A 12,190-nucleotide genomic window follows, 5' to 3' on the forward strand; every position below is an offset into this window, starting at 1 on the left:
CCCCCTCTACTTCCAGTGCTGATGCCTGGTGGCTGGCTGTCTTGCTGTTGGCCAGGGCCTGCGCTGGTGGCCACTGCGAAGCACTGAGTCATGAATTTCAGTTTGGGGGTTGGAAACCCATTGAGTCCCCTTACCTCCAGCCAGCTGCTCAGATTGTATTCGGGCTCTCTGGGAACAGAGAAGGGTGTGCCAGGATCTGGGTGTCACAGAGGTAGACAGTGAAACTGACAGTGGTAGGCACACATCCCCAACTTGCCCCAGCCCACCAGGTGCCTTCCCTTCAGCCAGTGGCTTTTTGTCCTGAGTATGTTTCTATTAAACGGCAGCCTCAGATGACCCACACTAGACAATTAGAGCTAGGCAGGGCAGGAGTTTCCCTCGCTGTATTTTGCCTCTTGCCCTGCAGAGCTTAAAATATTTTCTGTCTGTCCCTTTACAGAAAAAGCTTGTGGACACCTGCACTAAAATATCACAAGTCTAGTCTTTTTCAGCTATTTTGTAGTTCACAAGACTTGATTAAGCTACTTAATGGTAACGTTCTATTGTAGAATCTTAGCTCTTTACCAGTCTTTCTGTTTGGTCAAGAACTATTAGACTCTTGTGTGATAAACCTGATATAGTTGCAATCTTAATCTATCCTCCTGATTGTCTTTATTATTTTCCTACTGGTTCAGAGGAAAAGTATCTCTCCTGAGCAAAGGAAGCCATTCGACTTTGTTGCTGTGAGGGCCATATGCGCAGAGACCATGACCTAGTTGAGTTTACATGTGCTGTGACTAGCACAGCAGGCTCCGATCACGTTCACTGGATTAGTTCGTTAATCAATCATGAGTGAATGCATTTTCTTCATTATGATTCCCGTGATTAGCAAATTATGTGCCCAAAAATAAATATATCAGTTTCTCTTGAGATACAAATTTGTTTTTTTTTTTTTCCAGCATTCGCAAATAATTTGATTCAAATGTTTATTTGGGAATTCAACTTTTAACACAATTCCTACATTTTTGTTTTGGTGAGAATTATATTTCGGGGTAAAATGGCTTCCTCTTGAAATACTTAATAGAAGTAAACATATACAACATTTATGAGTGCTTGTTATATGCCACACAGTTGTTAGCACATTTCATGCATTCACTTATTTATTCTTTACCCCAGAATATTATTATAATTCTCATTTTCAGATAAGGAAGCCAGCACAGAGACATTAAGTAATCTGTTCAGTGTCCCAGACCCAGAGCCAGTAAGTTCAGGAGCTGGGATTGAAACCCAGGCAGTCTGAACTCCATGCCTGTGTTGTTAACCACATTGTGAACATCTGGCTTATCCCAGCTGTAGCTGGATTTCTCTCCTTGAGATTTAGGTAATAGTTCCTGTAGAAGTCTAGGGCCTTGCCTGTGATTTTACATTCCCGTAGATAGCTCTTTTTCTCAAAATGCCAGCTTTTACTGAATTAGTTTGTTTTAAGGATTTCTTGCTGTTCCAAGAGGAGGATTTTGCATCTTAGCAAGGAAGACATCTTCACATTGAACATTAGCCAACTTGGTTCTTAAAACATCTTGGCCTTCACATTACAGGGCACTTTTTTTGTAATGCAGTTTTTAAATTAACTGATTAATTTATTTAATAGTAAATATTAAATAAATTTAATATTTATTAATTTTATTGTGTAATATTTGATACATATAACATATATAGATTGTGACACCTACCAGCCCACTACAGAACCAAGAATTACCAACCAAAACCAAATCTTTTGCCGGCGAGTCAATTCTAACACATGGCCACTCCATGTGCTATGGAGTAGAACTGTTCCATAGGATTTTCTTGGCTGTGATCTTTATGGAAGTAGATCGTCAGTTGTTTCTTCTGCAGCGCTTCTCAGTGGATTCAAACCACCAACTTAGTAGCCGAGAGCAAACCATTTATGCTACCCTGGGACCTGCTCAAGGGCATTAGAATCTTTAAATTATCACAATGTGTTTATAGAAAAATGGGAAAGGTTGGGCTACAGAATTTATTTATTTTAAAGGTGGTTTTTACCTCACAGGATTTGGCTCCTAGGTTTGGAGGTTTAGGGTCATGGTTTCATGGGACACCCCAGTTAATTGGCCTAGTAACATGTTTAGTGTTTCTGAAACTCTGGTGGCGTAGTAGCTAAAAACTGTGGCTGCTAACCAAAAGGTATGCAGTTCAAATCCACCAGGTGCTCCTTGGAAACCATATGGGGCAGTTTCACTCTGTTCTCTAGGGTCTCTCTGAGTCAGAATCGACTCAACGGCAATGGGTTTTGGTTTTTGGTTCTACCTCCTAGTTCATTGTATGGTGCCTGAAGTCTTAAAAACTTGCAAGCGGCCACCCAAGGCACAGCAATTGATCTCTATTCACCTGAGCAACAGAGGAAAAAGGAGAATCAGGAATAGGAGGAGGATATGAAATGTGTGGTTAATTGCCTCCCTGAACAACAACTGCCGTCTTTGCTGTGAGACCGGAAGAACTGGATGGTGCCCGGCTACCATTATGAACATTTTGATCAAAGATTCTATAAAAGAGTTCTGATTAAAAGGGGGGAAATGCAGAATAGAATTTCATTCTTATGGACTGCAGACTTTCTGGAGCTGTGGAGGATGGATGAACCCCTGAAATTATGACTGTTAGATAATATCTAAACCTTAAACCAAAAATATCCCCTGAGGTCTTCTTAAAACCAAACAGTAGTTTAGCTTAACTAGTAAAAAATATCTGCCTTGAGCATTGTGTTCTTTTAAGTACTATCTACACAGTATCAAAGTTACAACAGCAACTTCGAAGATTAGATAGAAACCTTAGGGGCAGTGGGTTTATATTAATGGAGGAGGAAGAACATGGAAAAGGTGAGAATGGTTTCACAACTCGAAGAATGTAATCAATAGCGCTGAATTTATGTGTAGAAACTGTTGAATTGATGTGTGTTTTCTCAACAAAATAAAAAAAATAAAAGTGGTTTTTAGCTTTTTTTTTTAAACAGTGAATCAGCTGCAATATAGTTTGAAATTAGTGGTTTTGGCTGCTTTTCTCAATGTACGTAAATCTATCTGAGAGGAAGAAACTTCATATATATATTTTTATATATATAAAAGATATATAAACATTATATGTATCTTTTTTATATATATATGTAGAGAGAGAGAGTCGTTCATACTCAGGTGAACCTAGTCAGAGGACTGTTTCTATACCTTTAGTAGAAAGTGTTCAATGCAGATCACATGTCATTCCCTTCATCCATGTTTATTCTGTGCCTCTTTTGTGCCAGGCATTGGTCTAGGCTCTGAGGGTGAACAAAGCAGAGCCCCTACCTTTGTGGAGCTGATGACGTAGGGGTGACAGAACATGACTTGGGTACCGTACCCGGAGCACAATGAGGGAGAGCTGAGCATGAAGCAGAGTGGGTGGGTAGAGGGTGGTATATTTTAGGGATGCTCTTGTAGGGAGGGTGGCCAGGGAAGGCTCCGTGGTGTCTGAGCAGAAATCTGGGTGTAGTAAGGAATAAGCCATGTGGGCATCTGGGCAGTGTTCCAGCAGACACAGCCCGAATACAATGGCTCTGAGGGGGATGGGATTGGAGTGTTTAAAGACAACACTTAGCACTGTCCACTCTTCTGTTCTCCAGCGATCCGAGATGTTTCTAAGTGGAGCGAGAGAACAAGAAAGCCTCTAGAAGCCCTATATGGGTACGACTACTTTGCTCAAACATGTGAAAAGTGGGTGGACGGCATTCTGCAGTTCAAACATCTGCCAGACGGTGGGTTGCATAAAATTTCTGTTCCTCGGCCGATTAGAGAGTGTGAGGACTCCTGAGTTTCTCTCCTGATACTTTGGAATCTTCTACGAATTCACAGATTATCATGACACACTGCTGTGTGAAAAGAGAGTATTAGTATTGTATACAGTGCAGCTTATTGTATAATAAATCTGCCTTAAACTAGAGACAGAACTGGATATATAAAGGTTCATGCTCTCTTTTCCTTCCAGTTTTCTGTGTGCACGTGGTGACAAAATAATGCTCTAGAAGCCTCCCATAGTTTCTGTTTTCTATTTCTGGGATGGATAATTAAAAAGCAAACAAGCCTCAGTATATACCATGTTTTTTCCTTGTTGCACTTCCTCCTGTTAACTAGGACAAAAAGGAGGGACTTTCAGTCATGACCTTCAGCTCCAGCAGAATTACATGAGGTTAAGAGTTCCAAGTTTTTTCCATCTTCAGAACTAAGTTATACAGCCTTAGCCATGAACATATGTCTCTTTTCTTTATCTGAAAAATTAAAAAGTTTTCCATTTATAATAAGAATTGACATCTCCAAGAGAAATTCTGAATTACAGTTTTTTTAATGTAACTATTTACATTTGTAATCTTTCGTTTTTCTTTTTTTAATTGCTGAAAGAATAGAGAAACTAAAATCTAATCCTGGAACTCATTCAATTTAAAAATGGCTGTCATTGAAGTACCAATTTGATCTATTAGATAATGATTTTCAGAATGTCATTAGTCACAACTTTCACAATGCAAAGGGCATTTGGATGTGTTACTCTTTCTTGTTTTCACTTCAGAACAGCAAATATGTGCTTTATAATGACCCTGTTCAAATGTAGTGTCCACCCATAGAAACAGATCCTGGAAATATGCTTCCCTCAGCTCTTAAACAAAAAGTTCCATAAGGCAGTGTCTAAGAGAGCATTCCATTAAAGAAGGCAGATTTGTTAACTGTAAGCTTTTATGCTTTATTGAAGGGAGCAGTGAAAATGTAGGAAGATTCAAAGGTAAAGCAGAACAAGTAAAAAAATATGTCATGATTTCGAGGCTCTAAATCCACCCCCCTCTCCCTGTCCATTGCCATCAAGTTGATTCCAACTCATAGCCACCCTATAGGACAGAGTAGAGCTGCCCCATAGGGTTTCCAAGGCTGTAATCTTCACAGAAGCAGACTGCCACATGGTTCTTGCATGGAGGAGCAGCTGGTGGATTGCTGACTTGCCTTCTGTACTAGCTGATGTCACAGGAGTATTGTTGTCATCGGTGTGCCCTCAGTTCATGGATGATCATACAGGACAGGGATTGACCGCACAGCTTTGGACTCACACAAACCTGGGTCTGGACTCTGGCCTTGCCACTTGTTTTGCTGTTAGAGTAGGTTTGGGCAGATTACTTAGCTTCACAGAGCTTCATTTCCTTGTCAGTAAACTTGAGATAAAAAATAGCTACCTCATAAAGTCATTGTGAGAATTAAATGAGACCATATGTGTCAAGCTTTGGCACAGTACTAAGTACAGAGTAAGTGTTTAATAAAAGATTATTATTACTATTAGCATGAAAGTAATTTGGAAATAACCATACATACTAAATTAGCGAGAATGTGTAACTACTTTAGATGTTTAGCAGGTATTACGTTGTTTGACTTGTGCCTGACACACGGTGAATGCTCAGCAACCCTGACTTTTATCATCATCGCACAGTGAACAGTGCATGTCACCCCAGGGACAGGAAAGGGGAGTTTCAGAGACCCAGAGAAGTCTTTCCCCTGTCGAGACGCTACTGTCTTATTTAGCAAGCAGTAACCCCCACCCCAGCTGCGAAGGGGAGAGGCCTGGTGCCTGGACAGTGCCTCTGTAGCCTGGCTCCCAGCTTCCTCAGAGCTGCAGTGCTTTCTCCTTGATACAGGCTGAGGAGGAAGGATGGAAGGAGCAAGGAACTACCTTGTAGACTACCTGCTGGATGCCAGGAGTCTTAGATACAGCATCTCCTTTCAACCTCAAGACAACCCCAGGGAACAACATTTACTCCTGTTTGACCAAGGAGGCGGCCAAGGGTTAATGAGCCAACAAGAAATGGCAGTGCAGGAACCAGAGCCCAGGTTGCACACCTTCAAAGCCCAGATTCTTTGTACGCTACCATATTTGCCTTGGAAATGTTGTAAGTGGCGGCTAAGTCCTTGTAATTGCTCAAAAGTATACTCATCAGGGATATAATGGGCGCAGGATGGGTCCTTATTTACAGTGTGTAAATTGTAACTTCATTGGGAGGTATATAACCTTTGGAGGGCTGGCCAGGACCCCAGTTACCATTTAAGAGGCGACTGTAAAAAAAAAAGATTTCCAAGCACCAACCACCTACCATCGTTCTCCAAACTGGGAACTTCCCCTATGTAACATAAAGAGTTGTGGGTTTCTTTGTTTTCCCTACTGTTTTTACATGAATTATGCATTTAAACCAGGTAAAACTGCTTGCTTACTAGTAAAACTTAAAACAAGAGCAGAGAAACTGAAGAGAAACCCACAGAATGTTAGAGCTGTAAGGAACCTTAAAACCAACATCCAGTTGTGGAGTTGACTCCAGCTCATGGCGACCCCATGTGTGAGAGGAGAACTATGCTCGTAGAGTTTTCAGTGGCTGATTTTCTAGAAGCAGATCTCCAGTTCTTTCTTCTGAGGTGCTTCTAGGTGCACTTGAACGTCTAACCTTTTGGTGAATAGCTGAGTACATTAGCCATTTGCACCACCCAGGGACTCCAAGAAGGACCTTAGGTGCCATGTAATCCCGTTGGGTGACTTTACAGACACCAACACAGGGGTTCAGAGGGTTACAGATGTGCCTGAGCGCCATTCCTTCTTTTTATCATGTAAAATGGTCACATTAAAGTAATCTCTTTGTGCTGTTTTTCAGGTAATATCTGTCGACACTTGCTGCCCCTGGTTCAGTGCCCCACTTTGATTGTGCATGGGGAGAAGGACCCATTGGTCCCACGTTTCCATGCTGACTTTATCCATAAACATGTGAAAGGGTCACGGTAAGTCCAGACCCCAGTGCAGCCCTCTGTGCCACAGAGGCTTAGGAAATAAATGGAGCAAACTATGGTGAGGAGAAGAAAGGTGAGATGCTGAGGGTTTTAAGGTATGTGCCCTCACCCCCATTTTGCCAGTATTGCTGTATTTCAGGTACCATGAAAATACAGGGAACAAGAAGCCCTGTTTCGTGGATAAACAATAAGTGGAAGGAAAAGATTCTCAGATCCATATCTCTTATTGTTGTTCTGGATGGCAGATGTGCTAATAGTATTCTAACATAGCTTATAATTTAGATTTATGTCAATCATTGTTAATTAAAATAATATGATGTAATTGTGAATTTTCAGATTAGTTTTTCATCACTTAAAAGAACTATCTACTTAGTAAAAAAAAAAAATTTATAAAATCAAAAGAAAAAAAATTCACCCATTCCTTATCACTCATTTAAATACTATTGTTATTAATATTTGTGTTTTTTCTTTCTAGTATTTTTTTACATAGATGTTTAAAAAAAAAAAAAAACCCGTTGCTGTAGAGTCAATTCTGAATCATAGCGACCCTGTAGGACAGAGTAGAACTGCCCCGTAGGGTTTCCAAGGCTATAATCTTTAGAGATGCAGACTGCCACCTTGTTCTCCTGTGGAGCAACTGGTGGCTTCAAACCTTTCAGTTAGCAACCGAGCATTTAACCACTGCACCACCAGGAGTCATTACATATATATATATAATAAATCATATTCTATATTCAACTGTAGGTCCTGCTTTTTTTTACTTAACATTATGTTGTAAGCTTTTCGTGTAACTTTAGCCTTAAGTAAGTACATAACCATAATTAGAAACCTGTTACTCAGAGTCATGAAATACCAGTACACACCAAGACTTGTAGTTAAATAGCAGGTATACGCATTTGTTCTTTTTGCCTTTATTTCTGCCAACCAAGCTCAGGCTTTTGAGAACTTTATAAAATAGGTCAGCGGACTTCTGTCATTCAATCTCACAAATTTTTTGTGTGAAACAGTAATTTATATTTTAAATACTTTGACCGATAGTGGAGCCAGCCTTTGCTGTTACTTACGTCAAGATGAAAAGTCAAAGCTGACTAAGTTCTGTGTTTCCTTTATGTGCGATGGATGCACACACCAGAGGGGGAAATGAGATCTGACTGGGAGATGGGGGGCCTGGGTTTTTACAAGCTCTAGAAAATAAACCCCCGCATGTGTCTGTCAGTTTGTCATACTGTGGGTTCCTGTGATGCTGGAATGTATGCCACCAGTATTCAGATACCAGCAGGGTCACCCATAGAGGACAGGTTTTACCTGAGCTTCCAGACTAAGACAGACTAGGAAGAAGGACCCGGCAGTCTACTTCGGAAAAGAATTAGCCAGTGAAAACCTTATGAATAGCAGTGGAACACTGTCTGATATAGTGCCAGAAGATGAGCCCCCAGACTCGAAGGCATTCAAAAGATGACTGGGGAAGAGCTGCCTCCTCAAAGAAGAGCCAACCTTAATGACGTGGATGAAGTGAAGCTATCAGGACCTCCAGTTGCTGATGTGCCATGATGCAAAATTAGAAGAAACAGCCACAAACATCCATTGGATAATTGGAACCTGGAATGTATGAAGTATGAATCTAGGAAAATTGGAAGTTGTCAAAAATGAAATGGAATGCACAAACATCAATATCCTAGTCATTAGTGAGCTGAAATGGACTGGTATTGGCCATTTTTTTTTTTTTTTTTTTTCGGAAAGATGCTATTTATTTTATTCCTCCTTTTTTTTTTTTTTTTTTATAATAACTTTTATTAAGCTTCAAGTGAACGTTTACAAATCCAATCAGTCTGTCACATATAAGTTTACATACATCTCACTCCCTACTCCCACTTACTCTCCCCGTCTTGAGTCAGCCCTTTCAGTCTCTCCTTTCTTGACAATTTTGCCGGCTTCCCTCTCTCTCTATCCTCCCATCCCCCCTCCAGACAAGAGTTGCCAACACAATCTCAAGTGTACACCTGATATAATTAGCTCACTCTTCATCAGCGTCTCTCTCCCACCCGCTGACCAGTCCCTTTCATGTCTGATGAGTTGTCTTCAGGGATGGTTCCTGTCCTGTGTCAACAGAAGGTCTGGAGAGCATGACCGCCGGGATTCCTCCAGTCTCAGTCAGACCATTAAGTTTGGTCTTCTTATGAGAATTTGGGGTCTGCATCCCACTGCTCTCCTGCTCCCTCAGGGGTCCTCTGCTGAGCTCCCTGTCAGGGCAGTCATCGATTGTGGCCGGGCACCAACTAGTTCTTCTGGTCTCAGGATGATGTAGGTCTCTGGTTCATGTGGCCCTTTCTGTCTCTTGGGCTCTTAGTTGTCATGTGGGCTTGGTGTTCTTCATTTTCCTTTGCTCCAGGTGGGTTGAGACCAATCGCTGCATCTTAGATGGCTGCTTGTTAGCATTTAAGACCCCAGACGCCACCTTTCAAAGTGGGATGCAGAATGATTTCATAATAGAATTATTTTGCCAATTGACTTAGAAGTCCCCGCAAACCATGTTCCCCAGACCCCCGCGCTTGCTCCGCTGAGCTTTGAAGCATTCATTTTATCCCGGAAACTTCTTTGCTTTTGGTCCAGTCCAATTGAGCTGACCTTCCATGTATTGAGTGTTGTCTTTCCCTTCACCTAAAGCAGTTCTTATCTACTGATTAATCAATAAAAAAAACCCTCTCCCACCCTCCCTCCCTCCCCCCCTCGTAACCACAAAAGTATGTGTTCTTCTCAGGTTTACTATTTCTCAAGATCTTATAATAGTGGTCTTATACAATATTTGTCCTTTTGCCTCTGACTCATTTCGCTCAGCATAATGCCTTCCAGGTTCCTCCATGTTATGAAATGTTTCAGAGATTCGTCACTGTTCTTTATCGATGCGTAGTATTCCATTGTGTGAATATACCACAATTTATTTACCCATTCATCCGTTGATGGACACCTTGGTTGCTTCCAACTTTTTGCTATTGTAAACAGAGCTGCAATAAACATGGGTGTGCATATATCTGTTTGTATGAAGGCTCTTGTATCTCTAGGGTATATTCCGAGGAGTGGGATTTCTGGGTTGTATGGTAGTTCTATTTCTAACTGTTTAAGATAACGCCAGATAGATTTCCAAAGTGGTTGTACCATTTTACATTCCCACCAGCAGTGTATGAGAGTTCCAATCTCTCCGCAGCCTCTCCAACATTTATTATTTTGTGTTTTTTGGATTAATGCCAGCCTTGCTGGTGTGAGATGGAATCTCATCGTAGTTTTAATTTGCATTTCTCTAATGGCTAATGATCGAGAGCATTTTCTCATGTATCTGTTGGCTGCCTGAATATCTTCTTTAGTGAAGTGTGTGTTCATATCCTTTGCCCACTTCTTGATTGGGTTGTTTGTCTTTTTGTGGTTGAGTTTTGACAGAATCATGTAGATTTTAGAGATCAGGCGCTGGTCGGAGATGTCATAGCTGAAAATTCTTTCCCAATCTGTAGGTGGTCTTTTTACTCTTTTGGTGAAGTCTTTAGATGAGCATAGTTGTTTGATTTTTAGGAGCTCCCAGTTATCGGGTTTCTCTTCATCATTTTTGGTAATGTTTTGTATTCTGTTTATACCTTGTATTAGGGCTCCTAGAGTTGTCCCAATTTTTTCTTCCATGATCTTTATCGTTTTAGTCTTTATGTTTAGGTCTTTGATCCACTTGGAGTTAGTTTTTGTGCATGGTGTGAGGTATGGGTCCTGTTTCATTTTTTTGCAAATGGATATCCAGTTATGCCAGCACCATTTGTTAAAAAGGCTGTCTTTTCCCCAGTTAATTGACACTGGTCCTTTGTCAAATATCAGCTGCTCATACGTGGATGGATCTATGTCTGGGTTCTCAATTCTGTTCCATTGGTCTATGTGTCTGTTGTTGTACCAATACCAGGCTGTTTTGACTACTGTGGCTGTATAATAGGTTCTGAAGTCAGGTAAGGTGAGGCCTCCCACTTTCTTCTTCTTTTTCAGTAGTGCTTTGCTTATCCGGGGTTTCTTTCCCTTCCATATGAAATTGGTGATTTGTTTCTCTATCCCCTTAAAATATGACATTGGAATTTGGATCGGAAGTGCGTTAAATGTATAGATGGCTTTTGGTAGAATAGACATTTTTACTATGTTAAGTCTTCCTATCCATGAGCAAGGTATGTTTTTCCACTTAAGTATGTCCTTTTGAATTTCTTGTAGTAGAGCTTTGTAGTTTTCTTTGTATAGGTCTTTTACATCCTTGGTAAGATTTATTCCTAAGTATCTTATCTTCTTGGTGGCTACTGTGAATGGTATTGATTTGGTTATTTCCTCTTCGGTGTTCTTTTTGTTGATGTAGAGGAATCCAAGTGATTTTTGTATGTTTATTTTATAACCTGAGACTCTGCCAAACTCTTCTGTTAGTTTCAGTAGTTTTCTGGAGGATTCCTTAGGGTTTTCTGTGTATATAATCATGTCATCTGCAAATAGTGATAACTTTATTTCTTCCTTGCCAATCCGGATACCTTTTATTTCTTTGTCTAGCCTGATTGCCCTGGCTAAGACTTCCAACACGATGTTGAATAAGAGCGGTGATAAAGGGCATCCTTGTCTGGTTCCCGTTCTCAAGGGAAATGCTTTCAGGTTCTCTCCATTTAGAGTGATATTGGCTGTTGGCTTTGCATAGATGCCCTTTATTATGTTGAGGAATTTTCCTTCAATTCCTATTTTGGTAAGAGTTTTTATCATAAATGGGTGTTGGACTTTGTCAAATGCCTTTTCTGCATCAATTGATAAGATCATGTGGTTTTTGTCTTTTGTTTTATTTATGTGATGGATTACATTAATGGTTTTTCTGATATTAAACCAGCCTTGCATACCTGGTATAAATCCCACTTGATCAGGGTGAATTATTTTTTTGATGTGTTGTTGGATTCTATTGGCTAGAATTTTGTTGAGGATTTTTGCATCAATGTTCATGAGGGATATAGGTCTATAATTTTCTTTTTTTGTAATGTCTTTACCTGGTTTTGGTATCAGGGAGATGGTGGCTTCATAGAATGAGTTGGGTAGTATTCCGTCATTTTCTATGCTTTGGAATACCTTTAGTAGTAGTGGTGTTAACTCTTCTCTGAAAATTTGGTAGAACTCTGCAGTGAAGCCGTCCGGGCCAGGACTTTTTTTTGTTGGGAGTTTTTTGATTACCGTTTCAATCTCTTTTTTTGTTATGGGTCTATTTAGTTGTTCTGCTTCTGAATGTGTTAGTTTAGGTAGGTAGTGTTTTTCAAGGAATTCATCCATTTCTTCTAGGTTTTCAAATTTGTTAGAGTACAATTTTTCATAATAATCTGAAA

At 40.3% G+C, this 12,190-nt stretch overlaps 1 protein-coding gene across 1 annotated transcript in view; it reads left to right on the forward strand.

The window, feature by feature from the left end:
• Nucleotides 1-12,190, forward strand: part of BPHL (biphenyl hydrolase like) — a 41,573-nt gene that overhangs the window by 18,543 nt on the left and 10,840 nt on the right. Inside the window, exons 5-6 of the mRNA XM_049875222.1 lie at nt 3,647-3,778; nt 6,695-6,818. Of these exons, the coding sequence (XP_049731179.1) occupies nt 3,647-3,778; nt 6,695-6,818 (256 nt within the window). The remainder of the gene's footprint in view (nt 1-3,646; nt 3,779-6,694; nt 6,819-12,190) is intronic.

This window comes from Elephas maximus, chromosome 1 (assembly GCF_024166365.1).
Source record: "Elephas maximus indicus isolate mEleMax1 chromosome 1, mEleMax1 primary haplotype, whole genome shotgun sequence".
Taxonomy (NCBI): Eukaryota; Metazoa; Chordata; class Mammalia; order Proboscidea; family Elephantidae; genus Elephas; species Elephas maximus.